The sequence below is a fragment of the Narcine bancroftii genome, chromosome 5, assembly GCF_036971445.1.
Source record: "Narcine bancroftii isolate sNarBan1 chromosome 5, sNarBan1.hap1, whole genome shotgun sequence".
NCBI classification, from domain to species: domain Eukaryota; kingdom Metazoa; phylum Chordata; class Chondrichthyes; order Torpediniformes; family Narcinidae; genus Narcine; species Narcine bancroftii.
Window position 1 is genome coordinate 251,892,461 of NC_091473.1, and position 18,669 is coordinate 251,911,129.

An 18,669-nucleotide genomic window follows, 5' to 3' on the forward strand; every position below is an offset into this window, starting at 1 on the left:
GGTTTAAAAGACATTTGGAGAAGTACACGGAAAGGAATGTTTTGGAGGTGTACAGGCCAAATACTGGCAAGTGGGATAAGGTCAGGTGGTCATTCGGGCCAGCATGGATGAGTTGGGCTGAATGACCTGTTTTTGTGTTGGTATGATTTTGTGACTCTGCTGGTGGAAGGAATAGTGGTACTTACATTGCAACCTGCTTCCCCAATCCTGGTATTATTCCATCAAATATTGATGAGCCCTCGTCCAGGAGGAAGGCAATCTCTACCCCTCGGCTCTTCAGCACTGAGGCTATATTCCTGGCACCATTGTTTCCTCCGATCTACACATGAGGAGGGAAGAGCGGCAATGAATTTACATAGCACCTTTCCCAACCCAGTACTGAATTGTATTTGGGGAGCTGTTTTCTGGGTGAGAACATGGTCATAAAGTTTGAGAGCAGCAGGTAATGTAGATAGGGATTATGAGTGAGTACATGGTCGTAAAACTCCTGGGCACTCTCCAACTAGATTTCTTTATCATCAACTTCTCTGGTTTCTGCTAGCTGACCCCCATACTCCCTCATTTTCCCATCCCTCTGTCTTCTTTCCTCCAGCTCTCTGCCCCCTTTCCTTTCCATTCACAGAACAATACTCCTCCCCCTGTTTGCTGCTGTGCCATTCCTCCCTTATCCAGCTATTAACTCCTGCCTATGGTCTGTGCTCCTCCTCCTGCCCCACCACCTCCCAGTATTTCGTTTGGGCATCTACTACCTTTGCTCGTACCTTGATGAAGGGCTCCATCCTGAAACATTGATTATGTATCTTTATCTTTGCTACATAAAGTACACTGTTTGGGTTTCTCCAGCATTGTGTTTTTACTGAATGTTAGTTGGTAGGAAAGACGAGGCATGCCCAGCAAGCTCCCACAAATGGACGCTACCAAACTGCAGATGCTGTACATCTGACATTACCAGTATCTTAAAGAAATCTCAGAAATCTTGGGTACAGACCTCTCATCCACTGAAAACATCTGTGTGGCCTCAAGTAGGCAGCCAACATCGTAAAGGACCCCCCACTATCCTGGTCACAACCTTTTCTCACTGCTACCTATAGGCAGAAGCCTGAAGTCCAACACCTCTAGATTCAAGAACAGTTTTTAATCCAACAGCTATCAAGCTCTTGAACCTCCTTGTGCTCCTTAATAACAAACAACTCTGGGACCACCAAAAGATCTGTCTGCATTATTGAAACATCACTTATTTTCTTGAACTAACTGTGACAATCAATCTTCATGCACCGTTCCTTTTCTATGTATTATCTCTTGTTCTGCTTCTTGGAAGATTGTGATAATTTATACTACTCTGTATTCATGTATATGACAAAGTCTCATTCATTTTATTAATGAAGAAACACCTAGAAGTACTCAGGAGACAAAGCAGCTGGAGACAGAAACCAGATTAACTTTTCAAACCAGCAACCTTTCAATGGAATCCAAATGGAATCTATTCCACTCCCCCCCCCTCCAAATTGAACTGATCAGTCCTGGGTTTTCTACCCCAGTCTCAGGAGCTGAACTTTCTGGATTGAGCCAGGTGAATACCTGAGGGGGAATGTTTGTATTGGTGCAATGGTGTCATTTGGGGAGCACAACTGGATCAAAATTCAGCTCCATTGCAGTTAAGCAGCAGCGTCAGGGACTTGGGTCTGAAATGAACTTTGGATTCTGTGTGCATGATACTTGTACAGTCTCTTTGTAACAGTTTGGTTTCCTCTGCATCCTCAAGCCGTGCTGGATGATTAATTGGAGATTACAAGCTAATCCCTTTGCAAAAGTTAATGGCAAAATGAATTGAAGGGGAGTTGATGTGTGTGAAAGAGCAAGCAGGGATGCAGGGGGGGAATGGGGACAATGGGATTGCCTCCCTGGGGGAGTTGCTTCAAATGCCTTTTTTCCTATGTGGAACTCGATTTTGGAGGTACAGTGGAATAATGGAAGGTGTAAGTAACTGAGGATACATCTGTCTCCAAGCCCTTCAGCGAGATGACATCTCAGTTTGATTCTCGGAGCTGTACATCATGGATGCTGGCCAATCTTAGCTGCTGTTCCTTGCACTTGCTGTATTTATCCACGTTATAATGGTACTGATGTGTGGGGTTAATATGGAAGCAGTGCTCTCAAGTTCAATGCCAAGGATGAGTTTCAACAAAGTACTATTGGTTTCGAGAAACTTAGCGAATCCCATTAGAAAACAACAATTTGGTCTGGAACTTTATCTCCTACTGAGTTAACATGTGTTTTGGAGTATTTTGAGATTGTTGGTGGCTTCCAGTTCCTAAATTTTAATTTAATTTAGACATACAGTACAGTAATAGGCCCTTTTGGCCGAAGAACCTGAGCCGTCCAATTGACCTACAACCCCCAGTACATTTTTGAACAGTGAGAGGAAACTGAAGCTCCTGGGGAAAATGTACAAACTCCTTCTCAGATTCGATTGACCCCCATTGCTGATGCTGTAGCAGTGTTGCCATAACTGCTATGGTAACTGTGCAACCAATCTTAAATGATTTTGAAATTATCTATTTTACTCACAGAAGAGTCTGCAAGAAAGCCAAATTAAGCTCTGCTAATTCCCTAGGGTCCTGACAATTACACTGGACGATGAACATTTTGTTTCCTGAAGACTTTCAGGCCACTTATCACAAAATGCTGATAAAGATATTCTATCGTGAACTGTTTTTGGATAAGACCTCTTTTTGTAATTTCGTATCATCTTTTAAGACTACTAGTATATTGCTCACAATGCAAGCTGTTTTGGTCAGTCCAAGCAGGCCTAGGTTTGAACTCAGTGCATTTTGAAGCAAATAAGTCAGAAAAAAAATAGAATGGAAGGCAGATATAAAGATGTGGCAGAGAATTTTCTTGGCAACTCTTTTCTTTCTTTGGCTTGGCGGACGAAGATTTATGGAGGGGTAATGTCCACGTCAGCTGCAGGCTCGTTTGTGGCTGACAAGTCCGATGCGGGACAGGCAGACACGGTTGCAGCGGTTGCAAGGGAAAATTGGTGGGTTGGGGTTGGGTGTTGGGTTTTTCATCCTTTGTCTTTTGTCAGTGAGGTGGGCTCTGCGGTCTTCTTCAAAGGAGGTTGCTGCCCGCCGAACTGTGAGGCGCCAAGATGCACGGTTTGAGGCGAGATCAGCCCACTGGCGGTGGTCAATGTGGCAGGCACCAAGAGATTTCTTTAGGCAGTCCTTGTACCTCTTCTTTGGTGCACCTCTGTCACGGTGGCCACTGGAGAGCTCGCCATATAACACGATCTTGGGAAGGCGATGGTCCTCCATTCTGGAGATGTGACCTACCCAGCACAGTTGGATCTTCAGCAGCGTGGATTCTTGGCAACTACAGAGCACCAAACTACATTCAGTTGATCAACAACATACATCAAAAGCAGACAAAACCATGAATTGCAACAGATCATTCAAAATTTATTTTCCGCATTCGCATTTGGACTTCTTCCCTGCTGACCTTGGTGGAGTCACTGACAAATATGGTAAAAGGTTTCACCGGGACATTGCGAGCATGGAAAATTAGCATCAGGACCTCCTTGGACTCCCTCCAACCCCAAAATATCTGCACTGCCCAAATTCCATCAATGCTGTCTGACTGTTGTTGGACACTGGCACGAGAGTCATAACATGTTGAGTACAAACAAAAATCAGCGGCAAATATTTTTAGGTCAGTTGAACTAACACAATGTGTTGGCATCATTAAACATGCTAAATTCAATAAAAGTTAATTTAACGTTTCACCAACTTCCTACGTGATACAGAAACTCTGAAATTATCTTTGTTTTCAGTTTGATGCTGTCTATCGTAATCCCCTTTTTTTTTAGGAAGCAAACCTTTTGAAAAATTTGTTGTCCAGCGTTATTGGATGTTATTGCAGGAAATGCATCTGGGTTTCAGCTGGAATTGCGACCCTGCATTGCATTCTGGCCATGTTGCTGAGCAAGGGAATTCTCAGCTTTCTCATGGCTGCGTCAGAGTGCTTGGCCTCAATTGAACTGTTTTTGTAGTGTCAATTTAATTTTATAATTTAAATTTTAAATTACACCCAATTGAACTACCACCCCAGTATGTTTTGAACGGTGGGAGAAAACCGGAGCCCCCGAAGGAAATCCACGAAGACAATGGGGAGAATGTACAAACTCCATACAGACAGAGCAGGATTAGAACCCGGGTCGCTGGGACTGTAACAGCATTACGCCAACTTCTACGCTAACCGTGTCACCTTAATCACTATTATGTGGACAAATAATTTGAATCATTAAACAATGAATGTTTTGTGCTTTGTTGAAATCAGTTTAGACAGTGATTGCTTGGGACATTGGAAAATTTTAAAAGGCCCATGAGAATTTCTATGTTGATAAAACATTCACTATTCCTCCACCCTTTTGGTCAAAATCTCTCCTTCTATTCTCAATAAACATATCATCTAACATGTTACTGGTGGTGTCTGAACAAATATTATTCCCTTCCCCCATCTTGCCTGTACTTGCTGTCCTATACTGGATCTCAGCTAAGCACTGCTTCATTTTCAATTTCCCTTGTTATAGAATACCTCCTTGGACTCCCTCCATCCCCAAAATATCTGCACTGCCCAAATTCCAGCTCTGGACCATTGTGGAATTTAATTCTCCACTGTTGGTGGCTGTGCCTTCAGTCATTTTGGGAATACATCTCTCTCTGCCCCTTTTTCTCTGTTTACCTTAGAGCGACGGTAAATTTTAGAGACACACCACTGTTTCAGGCTCACGAGCCCAAATACATCCATGTGACCAACCAAGCTGCAACCCCTATACAATCTTTGGAACCTGAAGAACCTGGAGGAAACCCACGCAGTCATGGGAAGAAAGTACAAATTTATTATGGATAACAGCGGATTCAAACAGTGTTGCTGGCGCTGTAATCGTCTTCTTCTTTGAAGAAGTAATAGTGTTGCACTAACCGCATCGTATAGCTTTTAGCATCTCCTTCTATGGCTCAGCATCAAACTTCTATTCGATTACACTTATGTGAAGTGCATTGGCATGTCTTTGCACTGCTAAAGACACTTTTATAGATTGAAGTTTTTCCTGTAGCCTGAGAATCCTGCAGTCATACAGCATGGAAACAGGCCTTTCTGCCCACAAAGCCTCATATAACAATTACAGCACGGAAACAGGCCAATTTGGCCCTTCTAGTCCGCACTGATCCAAGTACTCTCCTCTAATCAAACTTACCAGCACTCTGCCCATATCCCTCCATCCCCCTCCCATCCATATACTTATCCAACTCTTTCTTAAATGACAAAATTGACCCTGCCTCCACCACCTTTCACGGAAGCCCATTCCACACAGTAACCACTCTCTGAGTAAAGAAGTTCCCTCTCATGTTACTCCTAAACTCTCAACCCATGACCTCTTGTATCCATCTCTCCTACTGTCAATGGGAAAAGCCTTTCCACATCAACTCTATCTATCCCTCTCATTATCTTAAACACCTCTATCAAATCCCCTCTCAGCCTTCTACGTTCCAAGGAATAAAGACCTAATTTGCTCAATCTTTCCTTGTATTCCAGATGCTGAAACCCAGGCAATATTTTTGTAAATCTTCTCTGCACTCTCTCCATCTTGTTAATATCCTTCCTATAAATCGGTGACCAGAACTTCACACAGTACTCTAAATTTGGCCTCACCAATGCCTTGTACAGTTTCATCATTACTTCCCAACTCCTCTATTCTATACACTGATTTATATAGGCAAGCATACTAAAGGCCTTCTTCACTGCCCTATCCACATGCGCTCCTACCTTCAGGCAACAATGCACCATTATTCCTAGATCTTTCTGCTCCACTGCATTCTTCAATACCCTCCCATTTATCATATATGTCTTGCTTTGATTATTCTTTCCAAAACGAAGCACCTCACACTTATCTGCCATCTTTCTGCCCACTCCTCTAAGCAGTTTAAATCCCACAGCAATCTTTGAAAACCCTCTTCATCATCCACAATTCCCCCTATTTTAGAATCATCTGCATATTTACTAATCCAATTTACCACCCCATCCTCCAGATCACTAATATCTTTGGCTTGGCTTCGCGGACGAAGATTTATGGAGGGGGTAAAAAGTCCACGTCAGCTGCAGGCTCGTTTGTGGCTGACCAGTCCGATGCGGGACAGGCAGACACGATTGCAGCGGTTGCAAGGGAAAATTGGTTGGTTGGGGTTGGGTGTTGGGTTTTTCCTCCTTTGCCTTTTGTCAGTGAGGTGGGCTCTGCGGTCTTCTTCAAAGGAGGCTGCTGCCCGCCAAACTGTGAAGCGCCAAGATGCACGGTTTGAGGCGTTATCAGCCCACTGGCGGTGGTCAATGTGGCAGGCACCAAGAGATTTCTTTAGGCAGTCCTTGTACCTTTTCTTTGGTGCACCTCTGTCACGGTGGCCAGTGGAGAGCTCGCCATATAATACGATCTTGGGAAGGCGATGGTCCTCCATTCTGGAGACGTGACCCATCCAGTGCAGCTGGATCTTCAGCAGCGTGGACTCGATGCTGTCGACCTCTGCCATCTCGAGTACCTCGACGTTAGGGGTGTGAGCGCTCCAATGGATGTTGAGGATGGAGCGGAGACAACGCTGGTGGAAGCGTTCTAGGAGCCGTAGGTGGTGCCGGTAGAGGACCCATGATTCGGAGCCGAACAGGAGTGTGGGTATGACAACGGCTCTGTATACGCTTATCTTTGTGAGGTTTTTCAGTTGGTTGTTTTTCCAGACTCTTTTGTGTAGTCTTCCAAAGGCGCTATTTGCCTTGGCGAGTCTGTTGTCTATCTCATTGTCGATCCTTGCATCTGATGAAATGGTGCAGCCGAGATAGGTAAACTGGTTGACCGTTTTGAGTTTTGTGTGCCCGATGGAGATGTGGGGGGGCTGGTAGTCATGGTGGGGAGCTGGCTGATGGAGGACCTCAGTTTTCTTCAGGCTGACTTCCAGGCCAAACATTTTGGCAGTTTCCGCAAAGCAGGACGTCAAGCGCTGAAGAGCTGGCTCTGAATGGGCAACTAAAGCGGCATCATCTGCAAAGAGTAGTTCACGGACAAGTTTCTCTTGTGTCTTGGTGTGAGCTTGCAGGCGCCTCAGATTGAAGAGACTGCCATCCGTGCGGTACCGGATGTAAACAGCGTCTTCATTGTTGGGGTCTAATATATATATCTAATATATATCACTAATATATATGACAAACAGCAACGGTCCCAATACCGAACCCTGAGGTACACGGCTTGTCACCGGCCTCCATCCTGACAAACAATTATCTACTACTACTCTCTAGCACCTTCCTTCCAGCCACCGTTGAATCCATTTGACCATCTCCAAATTAATACCCAAGGACTTAGCATTCCTAACTAACTTCCCATGCGGAACCTTATCGAAGGCCTTACTGGTCCATATAGACAACATCCACTGCTCTACCCTCATCAACATTCCTAGTCACCTCTTCAAAAAATTCAACAAGATTGGTCAAACAAGATCTTCCACGCACAAATCCATGTTGAGTGTCCCTGATCAGACCCTGTCCCTCCATATATTTATATATACACTATCTCTAAGAACCCTTTCCATCAATTTACCTACCACAGATGTCAAAATTACAGGCCGATAATTGCTAGGCTTGCTCCTCAAACCCTTTTTAATCAAAGGAACCTCATGCGCAACACGCCAATCCTCTGGCACTATACCCGTCACTAATGACATTTGAAAAATCACTGCCAGAGCCTCCGCTATTTCCTCACTAACTTCTCTCAAGGTCCTGGGGAAAATTCTGTCAGGACCTGGAGATTTATCCACCTATGTATGTTTCAAAAGCTCCAGTACTACCTCTTTCTTAAACACTATAGTCTCCATATTTACCCCCTTTGCTTCCTTTACCCTGCACAGTTCAATATCCTTCTCCTCAGTAAATACTGAGGAAAATAAATTGTCAAAGACCTCCCCATCTCTTTTGGCTCCACACACATTTGTCCTTTCTGATTCTCTATTGGACCAATTTTATCTCTCACTTTCCTTTTGCTATTTACATATTTGTAGAAACCCTTTGGATTTATTTTCACCCTGCTTGCTATTTTCCCCAGGGCAGCAATGACCTATACCAGAGGGCATCCATATGGAGGAAAGTTTAAGGGAGATGTCAGAGGTAGATTTCCCACCTAGAGAGTGGTGGGTGCCTGGAACGCTTTGCCAGGGAGGAATGGTACAATAGGGATCTTTTAAAGACTCTTCGATAAGCGCCATCTCCGCTCCATCCTCAACATTCATTGGAATGACTTCATCACCAACATCGAAGTACTCGAGCTGGCAGAATCCGCAAACATCGAATCCACGCTGCTGAAGACCCAACTGCGCTGGGTGGAGGAATGGAGGACCATCGCCTTCCCAAGATCGTGTTACATGGCGAGCTCTCCACTGGCCACCGAGACAGAGGTGCACCAAAGAAGAGGTACAAGGACCGCCTAAAGAAATCTCTTGGTGCCTGCCACATTGACCACCGCCAGTGGGCTGATCTCGCCTCCAATCGTGCATCTTGGCGGCTCACACTTCGGTGGGCAGCAACCTCCTTGGAAGAAGACCGCAGAGCCCACCTCATCGACAAAAGACAAAGGAGGAAAAGCTCAACACCCAACCTCAACCAACCAATTTTCCCTTGCAACCGTGCCTGCCTGTCCCGCATCAGACTTGTCAGTCATCAACGAGCCTGCAGCAGACGTGGACATACCCCTCCATAAATCTTTGTCTGCGAAGCCAAGCCAAAGAAGGAGATAGGTACATGAATGTAAGTTTAAAAAAAAAAGAGGGTCATGGCTGTGAAGGAGGGAAGGGTTAGATTGATGCATAATAGATTTATATAGGCCAGCACAACATTGTGGGCCAGAGGGCCTGTACTGTGCTAAATGAGATTAATATTGGTAGAGTGCCTAGAGCACATTGCCAGGGGAGTGGAGGAGGTTGGCACAACAGGGACGTCTAAAAGACCCTGAGATAGACACATGGATGTAAGAAAATTGGTGTCAGGCCATGAGGGAGGGAAGGATTAGATTGAATTGGAGTAGGTTTATATAGCTCAGCACAACATTGTGCCGACCTATGTAAACCTACTCCACCATCAATCTACATCTCTGCCCTTAGCCCTCTATTTTCTAGCACCCTTGTGCCTGGGTCTTTTAAATGTCTCTTTTGCACCAGCCTCCATCACCATCCCTGGCAATGTACTCCAGGAACTCACCACTATCCCATACGCTCCCCAGATTCTACCACCTACCTATCCACCAGTGACAATTCACAGCAACCAATGACCCTACCAATCTGCACACCTTTGGGGTATGGGAAGAAACCCGAGCATTCAGGGGAGACCTCCATACAGATAGTGCCCAAGGTCAGGACCTAACCAGGGCTGGGGCACAAACTTTACTCGCTGTGCCATTCTGCAATCCCTTTCTCTGTCTTTGTGTGCTGTCTGAAGGCGTCTGATTGGTCGTTCAGCTCACATGATGAATTTTGTTGTGCTGGAAATCCATCCTACGAAGAACTTTGGTTTTTCTGAGGCCAGTGATGAATAACATTATCAGGTGGAAAATCCAACCAATTAAATAAAAACCATGAGAACTTCGATTCCAATCACAAAACAGCCAAAGCATGAAAAACACAGAAATAGTGGTTTCGAGAGCTTGGCTGCCAACTCGTGGACCTTACCTCTTCATCATGTCCAAATCCGATGTAAAATGATCGACGTGGTTTGTACCCTCTTTTCAAAAGCAATTCAAGGCCTTGGAGAATTCCCTGAAGGAAATAACCATGACACAAATTCAAGGACAATCTTCCACCAAATAGCTTTTTATCCAAATTGTTCATGCTAACAATTAAATCTGATAGATTTATTATTGCAAGAGTGACACAGTTTTTCTTGCCCCAGGGTGTGCTAATGAACTAGGAAAATAGCCTTCTCATCCATACACGCACCACTTGCTCAGAGCGCGATATATTTTTAAACATTCCCGCTTTTGCCCACTTGAAGAAAATGGGCTTTGCTTTCACAGTGGAAGATGTTTGCATTGGAGCCAAAGTTGCTCTGCAAGGAAAGGCTTCCCAGCCATTTCCGGTTTCAGTTTTTGCCCTTAACCAGGGAAAATAATCAACCACTCTTCTTTTACATGACTCTTCTTAATAGTTTGCTTACTTTTGGAGAACAACGTTCCTTAACTTCTTGAAGCCTCTTGTGCTCTCATATTGTCCCAGTGTATTTGTTGTCGTCCTGTTAACTTGTCCCGCTCGCCCATTTTCAAGTTCAAGCGAAAATTTATTTTTATGTGTGCGAAGGTGGTGAGAAAGTTTGTTTTGAGTTTAATGCTCATCCACACATTCGTAGTGCAGCAGTTAATAACACGTTGCAGAGTAAAGGCAACGTAATTTAACTGTTGTAAGATTTGTTCAGGAGTCTGATAACGTCAGGAAAGAAACTGCCCTTGAATCTGGTGGGTGTATGATCTGACATACACTGATCTTCTTCCCAACAGGAGGAGGGTGAAGAGAGCATTACTATCTTGGAGGATCTTTCCTGGACCCAACACACTAATGGCATTATGAAGAGAGCACCCAGTGCCTCTACTTCCTTAGGAGTTTGAAGGGCCATCAGAAACCCTGACAAATTTCTACAGATGTGTGGTGGAAAGTGTGCTGACCGGCTGCATGCGATCTGGTATGGGGATACCCAATACCCTGGTGCAAAGCCCCCTGCAAAAAGTAGTGGACACAGCCCAGGACATCTTGGGTAAAACCCTCCCCACCATCTACAGGGAATGCCGTTGTCAGAGAGCAGCAGCAATCATCACGGATCCCTACCACGCAGCACACGCTCGCACCACCAGGTTCAGCTCCCCCTCCACTCTCAGACTCCTCAATGACAAACTCAATCAGAGACTCATTTAAGGACTCTTACTTTTACACTCTATTGTTTGTTTTTCTTTCTCGGTATCTATCGGCAATCTGTTTACCTGTGTATGTTGAGTCAGTTTGTTTTTGCACTACCAATTAGTGATAATTCTGTCTCACCCGCAGGAATAAAGAATCTAAGGGTTGTATGTAATGTTGTGTATGTACTCCGACAATAAATATGAAAATCTGAAAGGCAATATTATTTAACTGTTAAAAGATTTGTTCAGGAGTTTGATATAGGTGCAAAAGAAACTGCCCTTGAGGCAGATGGAGTTGACCTAGGGGAGGGGTGGTGGGGAGGGGGTGGGGAGGGGGGGTCGTATGATGGTCTGAGCTGCACTCAGCTCTGCTATCAGAGAATCTTTGAGGAGAAAAATAAGATATGATCGTTAAGTATGTCATCACTTGAATCTGCTCTTCAGTCATGGTGGGAGGGATGGTGGGGAGGAGTGGAGGGTGGTCATATGGTCCAATTGCAACTCAGCCACATTGTTATAGAAACTCCATTCAGGCTTTTGTCACCCTGGGGAAGGTTTATCCAATTAGCTCCACTCCCTGGTCCTGACAGAACTCACATTTCCCTGCCTTCCAAAATTTATATGATTCCATGTTGAAGGTTATTATTGAACCTCCATTCACCACTCTTGCACTCCCTATTTTAGTAATTTGCTGTGCCCATATCCTTTGCCAATTATCTTCCACCTGTGGATCTTGCTACCGAGCTGCTCATTTACTCTGTTTAAAATCCCTTATGATCTTGAATCTCAAATTCATCGACTCCAGGGCAGGTCAATGCAAACACCTGCTCTCTCTCTCCCTCTCTCATTTGCTCTGCTTCACAACACTTGCCCATCAGATATTATTGTGCTCTGTCAGAACAGCAGATCCACCAGCTTTTCTCTCCACTCTCCTGTTTCCACTGAATCATGAACAATCACACACAAAGCAACTGATGACTGCAGAAGATAAAGCGCTGACAGAGAATCCTGCAGAATCACAAAGAGCAGCAGGACCATTCAGCCTTTGGGGCTGGTATTTTTGGGTGCTGCACTTGTTAAAAGTAACTTTCATTTACAGTAGAGATCCCTTTCCCCTTCACTGGGGGCCTGGGTCCTCTGCTTCCCTTCAGTGGACCAGGAACCTGCTTCTGCGCTAACTTTAAACACGGCATCTTCACTAGAATGTACATTATAATAGTGTTAGATCTAAAATCTAAATAAAAAAGGTTTAGGAATTAATACATAGAACATGCAATAGTCTACAAAATCTTTTGGCCATGACCCCATTCAAAGTTTATGGACCCCCTACCCTGTGAAGCTGTCAGGTTTAGTTGGTTTCTTCCGTATTTCTGTCGACTACATTAAAAAAAATTGCGATTTTGGTCTGTGACGCCTTCCTCCCCCCCCCCCCCCCTTAAATGTGCTATGACCTCCGGGGTGGGGGGGGAGATGGTGCTGCAGATCTCCAGTTGAGAATGCCTGATTTACATTATAAATAACCTTGGTACAAGCAGATGATTTTTCTCCTTCTTCTGCCTTGATTTCAGTTTCCTCATTTTTATAATCTCACCCATGTATAAACCCAATGATTTGGGACTGGAGTGTTACCTCAGAGAAGTTTCATTGCTTTCAGTATTCCCTGAATTAAAACAAGTTTCATGTCTGCTGATAAAGAATTAAGAATGATGTGCATGTACATCAGAGGTGTACAGCAAAATCCAATACTCCTATGCCTTACTGTTCAAAAATCTTTAGTAAAAGGCAAAAGAGTTATATGATCTGAAGAGAAACCAGGGTATCTGTGGTGGTACACCAACGGCCCATTACAGGGGACAACCTCTGTACCTGCAGGAGTGTAAGGGGACAGGACAACACCTGGCTGGCTGTCAATCAGTCGGCCTGAAGGGATCAAGCCCTACCTGGTTGGGTGTCAATCACCCTCCGGGATATAAGCCTGCGCCAGCCTCCCAAGGCCTCACACTGAGTTACTGCAGCCACAGTCAGCCTGGCTCTGTGGAAGTCTTCGTGGATTAAAGCCTGTTGTACAGTCTTTACCTTGTGTGTGTCTAATTCTGGCTAACAGTGCACCACAGTACAGATAGTTTGACATTTAAAGGTTCCATTATTGTCATGTGATACTACATTTAGAATGTAACATACATGAAATCCTTTAACTTTTGTCTACCGTAAGGAAGAATGAGAGTCACCACTTTGTCTAGTGCCCCTCACGGAAACCTGGTGTTTCTGGGCGGTTTCCCCTCCAAGAACTGACCAGTCCTGAGCCTGCTTAGCTTCTGAGATCAGACTATTTCAGGCTTATTCAGGCTATTAGGTGCTGTTACCTAATTTGAGACATTTCATGTGCTCCCCTTCACCCTTTACCCTTCACTGGGGGCTCTTGGTCCCATGCTTCCCCTTCACTGGGGGCCATGGGTCCTGCACTTACTCCTTCACTGGGGACCATGGGTCCCGCACTTCACTGGGGGCCCCTGGATCCTGCGCTTCTCCCCTGTCACGGGGGGCCCTGGATCCTGCGCTTCCCCCTTCACCGGGAGCCCTGGACCCTGTGCTTTCCCCTTCACTGGGGGCCAAGGATCCGGTGCTTCACCCTTCAGCTGGGGAGAGAGAATCAGAGTTTGCATTTCACATTGATGTGCTTCCATCAGTTGAGGAAAACAAATAGGAAAATCAGGTTATGTTGCAGGTGTAAAAGAGATAAAATCAAGGACACAGTCCAGGACATCATGGGTAATGCCCTCCCCACCATCGAAAACATCTACTGGGAATGCTGCTATCAGAGAGCAGCAGCAATCATCAAGGATCCACACCTAGGAGTCACGTGATGGAATAGTGGCCGATAGGAGAATACCTGCCATCTCCAGAAAACAAGAAATAAAGTGAAGAAAATGAAAAGTTCAAGAAACACAAAACACAACAAATAAAAGATAAAGGTGTGGAGAAAAGAAAGAAAATGGCACCCAAGAAGGAAAAAGCAAAAACAATGGGCAAAAAAGGAAAGACGCCGGAAGAGAAAGGAGAAGGCCTTACCTGCATGAAGAGGCAGGGAGCTCCCATGGAGAGTGGAGACTGCTCCCAGAGGTTAGTGGCGACCCCGCAGAGTCACAACCTCCCAAATGTGGGACTGTAAAAATGGCTCTCTGAGCAATGCGCACACCAAGGAAAAGGAAAACAGTGACGGAGGGGGGCCCAGCTGCGGAGTGAACTTACACAGTGCGACCAGCTGAGAGATGCCCAACAGCAGGGATCTCAGCTGGAAGAAAAGCAACAGGAAAGGGAGTGATAAGAAAGAAAAACAGCAACAGGAAGCCCAACAGATAACAAGCCCAGAAGAAGAGGGCCAACAACAAGAAGCTATGCAAAAAATCACCCAATAAACTGAGGCAAGCAGCTCAACAAGTCAGAAGAGACACAGATACAAGGAAGAGAAGCAGAAGACACAAACCCAAGAGCAGAGACACAGAAGAAGACCAAGCTCTGCACAGAGGAATAGAAGGTAAAATAGATGGACGGTATATAGATTTAAAAAAATTTCAAGAACAAATGAAAGTATTAAAAAAATGATTGACATTAGAATTTAGTGAAATGAAAAGTACAGAAGAAAAAGTGAGTAGAATAGAGCTGGTCATGACAGAAATAGGGAAAAGATTAGAAAATGTGGAAGAATGAGAAACGACTGTAGAAATGGAAGTGAATGACACAAGAAGAAAATTGGAAGAAAGTGATAAAAATGTCACAAGAGTTGTTAGCACAGAAGATGGATATAATGGAAAACTATAGTAGGCGAAACAACATAAAAAAAGGATCCACACCAACCAGCACATGTTCTGTTCTCACTGCTACCATCAGGAAAGAGGTCTAGGTGCCACAAGACTCTCACCACCAGGTTCAAGAACAGATGCAACCCCCCCTACCAACAGACTCCTCAACAACAAACTGTGATGCGCTGCAGTATGAACAAACAAGCTCCAACTATGAAGGATATACTATTGGCTTTAATTAGCTTGAAACTTGATCACAAGATTCACATCCCTTCTGGGTCCATGTGCTCTACTGCTTACACAAGGGTCAGCGTGAGCCTTTATATGGGGTCGTGATTGGCAGGGAGTAGGTGGAGCTAGTCTCCCAGGTTACCTCCCTGCAGGTACAGTGGGTTTCCCCCTACAGTAGGCCGATAGAAAAGCAGACAGGCTTAGGCAGTCACAGTCTGGTGGTTCTATCACCACACAAAGTCAATCAGGGACTCATTTAAGGGCCCTTACTTATGTGGTTTATTGATTTTTTTTTATCACTGCATTGCAGTCAGTTTGTTTAAATTTCTTTATTTGTTTACATGTATACATTTTGTACAGTTTTCTTTTGCACTGCCAAGAAGTGGCAATTCTGCCTGGTTCACAGGAAAAATAAATCTCAGGGTTCTATGTGATGTCATTTATTTCCTCTGACAATAAATCAGAAATCTGAATCGGAGTCCACTCCACCATTCAATAATGAGCTGATCCATTCTCCCACTCACCATCTTTCTCACCATAATTTGATAAAAGTGTGTTGAGACTGAAGGCCGAAGACCTCAGCCCTTATTTACAAAGGTCATCAAAGCCACAATTGTTTCTCTCTCCACAGATGCTGCCTGGCCTGCTGAAGATTTTCGGAAATTTGGATTTTTTACTTCAAATTTCCAGCATTTGGAGATTTTTATTGTTTTGCTCTTTGATTCCTGATATAATCGTTGACTGACCCACAGGTAAGTTCAATCGGATCAACTCTACTCACTGTGTAAAACATTCTTTAGCAGAAAATTCATAGGCTCTTTGTGTGTTCAGTTGGTTCTGCAATTGTATAATCCTCATACAACAATTGTCAAAGTCATACATAACCTGATGTAAGCAGGCAAATCTAAAATGAAGGATATTGGTTTCAGAAGCCATACCATAGCAGATAACTTGTCATCCAAGGTGCCCCGTCCGTATAGATAGCCATCGCGCACCTCTGCAGAAAACGGTGGAACCTCCCACTCTTCTTTGATTGCAGGAACCACATCAAGGTGGGCAGTTAGAATGTATGGTGCAAGAGTGCTGTTTGACCCAAAGATCGTGAACAGGTGACTGTAGTTGGCAATGATCTCATGGTGCACAAAACTTGAGGAAAACACTGTCGGAAAGACTGCAAAGATAGAATTAAAATGTTTATTGTCACGTGCACTAAGACACAATGAAAAGCTTTATTTGGCATGCCATCCAGGCAAGTCAACCACATTTAGGTACAGAAGCAAGGGCAAACAAAAAGTGTAACATATAGTATTAAAGGGAAAAGGTTGAACCAGGGCAGGGGCAAAATTATTTTACTATTAAAGAGTTAAAACAGAGAGATGCAGCATGCAAATAGGCCTTTTGGCCCATCAAGCCTATGCTGCCCATGTACACATCCTTCTCATATCCCATTTAGTTCTCCCCATGTTCCCATCAATGACCTCTAGATTTTACCAATCATCTACACACTGGAGCAACTGATAAACAACCAAATAACAAACATGTCTTTGGGACATGGAAGGAAATTTCGAGCACCAGGGGAGGAAACCCATGCAGTCACAGAGAGGGTGTGGCTCTCCCATCCCCTTGAAATGTTTCCCTTTTTCTCTTTAAACCTTGGCCCTCTAGTTTTAGACTCCCTAGTCTGGAGAAAAAGGCTATGACCATTCAATTTATTCGTGCTTCTTATTATTTTCATATAGCTCTATCAGGTCACCCCTTAGCTCCAGGGAGAAATATCTCAGACTCTAACTCAAATCCTCCAGCCATTTCAACATCCTTGATTGGAGGTCATCCATAGGATCCTAAGAATAACAGAGAGGATCATTGGAGTCTCCTTTCTTTCCCCCCCCCCCCCCCCCCACCCACACCACTATTGACATGATCTTCCAGGATCGTTGTCTGACGATGCATGCAAAATCATTGAGGACCCCTTCCACCCTGCTCCCATCTGGGGAGAGATACAGGAGGATCAGAGCCAGCACCACCAGGCTGAGGAACAGCTTCTTCCCAAGGGCAGTGAGAATGCTGAACGACCAAAGGAACCACTCACACTAGCCATTTATATGAAACAATATCTATTTATTTATTTATATAGCTATAATACTTGTCCTGCATATGTCTTATTTGTCTTATGTGTGTTATGTCCGGTTGTAAGTCTGCTTGTTTTGCACGGAGGACCGGATAACACTGTTTCATCGGGTTGTATTTGTACAATCCAATAACAATAAACTTGTGATTTTCTTTTCAACACCCTTTGTGTTCAATTTTGGTCACCGTGCTGCAGGAAGAATGTTGTCAAGCTGGAGAGGATGTAGAGAAAATTTACGAGGATGCCAGGAATCAGGGGCCTGAGGGAGAGATGGAGCTTTGGAACATAGGACATTAGAGCACTGAACAGGCCCTTCGGCCCTCGATGTTGTGCCAAACCATTTATTTCTTTAAAAAAATGTACTAAACCCTCCCTACCCTGGAACCCTCTATTTTTCTTCCATCATTCTTAAATGCCCCTATTGTTCCAGCCTACACCACCACCTCTGGCAAAGCATTCCAGGCACCCACAATTTTCTGTGTAAAAAAAAACTTACCCCTGATGTCTCTCCTAAATTTCCCTCCCTTCACTTTGTACATATGTCCTCTAGTGTTTGCTAATCCTGTTCTGGGATGCAGATGCTGGCTGTCTACCCTATCTATGCCTCTCAATATTGTAGACCTTTATTAAGTCTACACACCAAAGAGAAAAATCCCAGCTCAGCTAACCTTGGCACACAAGACTTATTTTCCAATCCAGGCACCATCCTGGTAAATCTTCTTTATTCCTTGGAGAGCAGGAGAATGAGGGTAATCTCATCGAGGTATACTAAATCATGAGTATGGAAAGCCAGTAATTAGAGGACATAGATTTAAGGTTGGGGGGGGGGGGGTGGGGGAAGAAGAGATTTAGCAGGAACCATAGGGATAACTTTTTTTATTCTTACATACACTGTGGGTAGGGGGTGTTGGGTGTATGGAACAGGCTGCCAGAGGAGGTGGTTGAGGCAATGTTTAAGAAAAATTTGGATGGATACATAGATAGAATGGAATTAGAGGTATGCGAGCCAAACACAGGTAGCTGGGACTAGCTTGCATGGGACATTTTGGTCGGCATGGGCAAGTTGGGCCAAAGTGCCCGTTTCCAACAAGGGTGGCATGGTTAGCACAACACCTTTACAGCACCTGTAATCGGGACCGGGTTCGAATCCCGTGATGTCTATAAGGAGTTTGTACATTCTCCCCATGTCTGCATGGGTTTTCCAGAGGGCTCTGGCCACGGTTTGAAATGCCCGGGTTGGGGGGGTGGGGTGCGGGAGGTAGGGTGTAGGTTAATTGGGTGTAAATTGGGCGGCACAGGCTCGTGGGCTGAAATGGCCTGTTACCATGCTGCATGTCTAAATTAAGGCCTTGTTGGCTGAAGGGCCTGTTCCTTTGCTGTTCTGTTCTATGCGTTTCACTAGTACTTCAGGACCAAAGCTCCAAAATGCTAATTTATAACACCTTGCTTAAAGTGGAGGTTGATAATGAATGGAAATGGACATAACCAATTGTCGGAAGTGAACAGGATAGCTAGGCAAAGTCGAATATATTCCCATATTT

At 44.5% G+C, this 18,669-nt stretch overlaps 1 protein-coding gene and 1 long non-coding RNA gene across 2 annotated transcripts in view; one reads left to right on the forward strand and one right to left on the reverse strand.

Moving 5' to 3' along the window:
• LOC138765201 (uncharacterized) overlaps positions 1-18,669 on the forward strand; it is a 249,914-nt gene that overhangs the window by 62,151 nt on the left and 169,094 nt on the right. Inside the window, exon 5 of the long non-coding RNA XR_011358520.1 lies at positions 15,632-15,752. This is a non-coding gene — a long non-coding RNA (uncharacterized lncRNA). The remainder of the gene's footprint in view (positions 1-15,631; positions 15,753-18,669) is intronic.
• Positions 1-18,669, reverse strand: part of LOC138765199 (N-fatty-acyl-amino acid synthase/hydrolase PM20D1-like) — a 62,402-nt gene that overhangs the window by 37,878 nt on the left and 5,855 nt on the right. The window contains exons 2-4 of the mRNA XM_069942139.1: positions 15,939-16,171; positions 9,753-9,839; positions 186-319 (exon numbers count right to left, since the gene is read on the reverse strand). Coding sequence (XP_069798240.1) covers positions 186-319; positions 9,753-9,839; positions 15,939-16,171 — 454 coding nt within the window. The remainder of the gene's footprint in view (positions 1-185; positions 320-9,752; positions 9,840-15,938; positions 16,172-18,669) is intronic.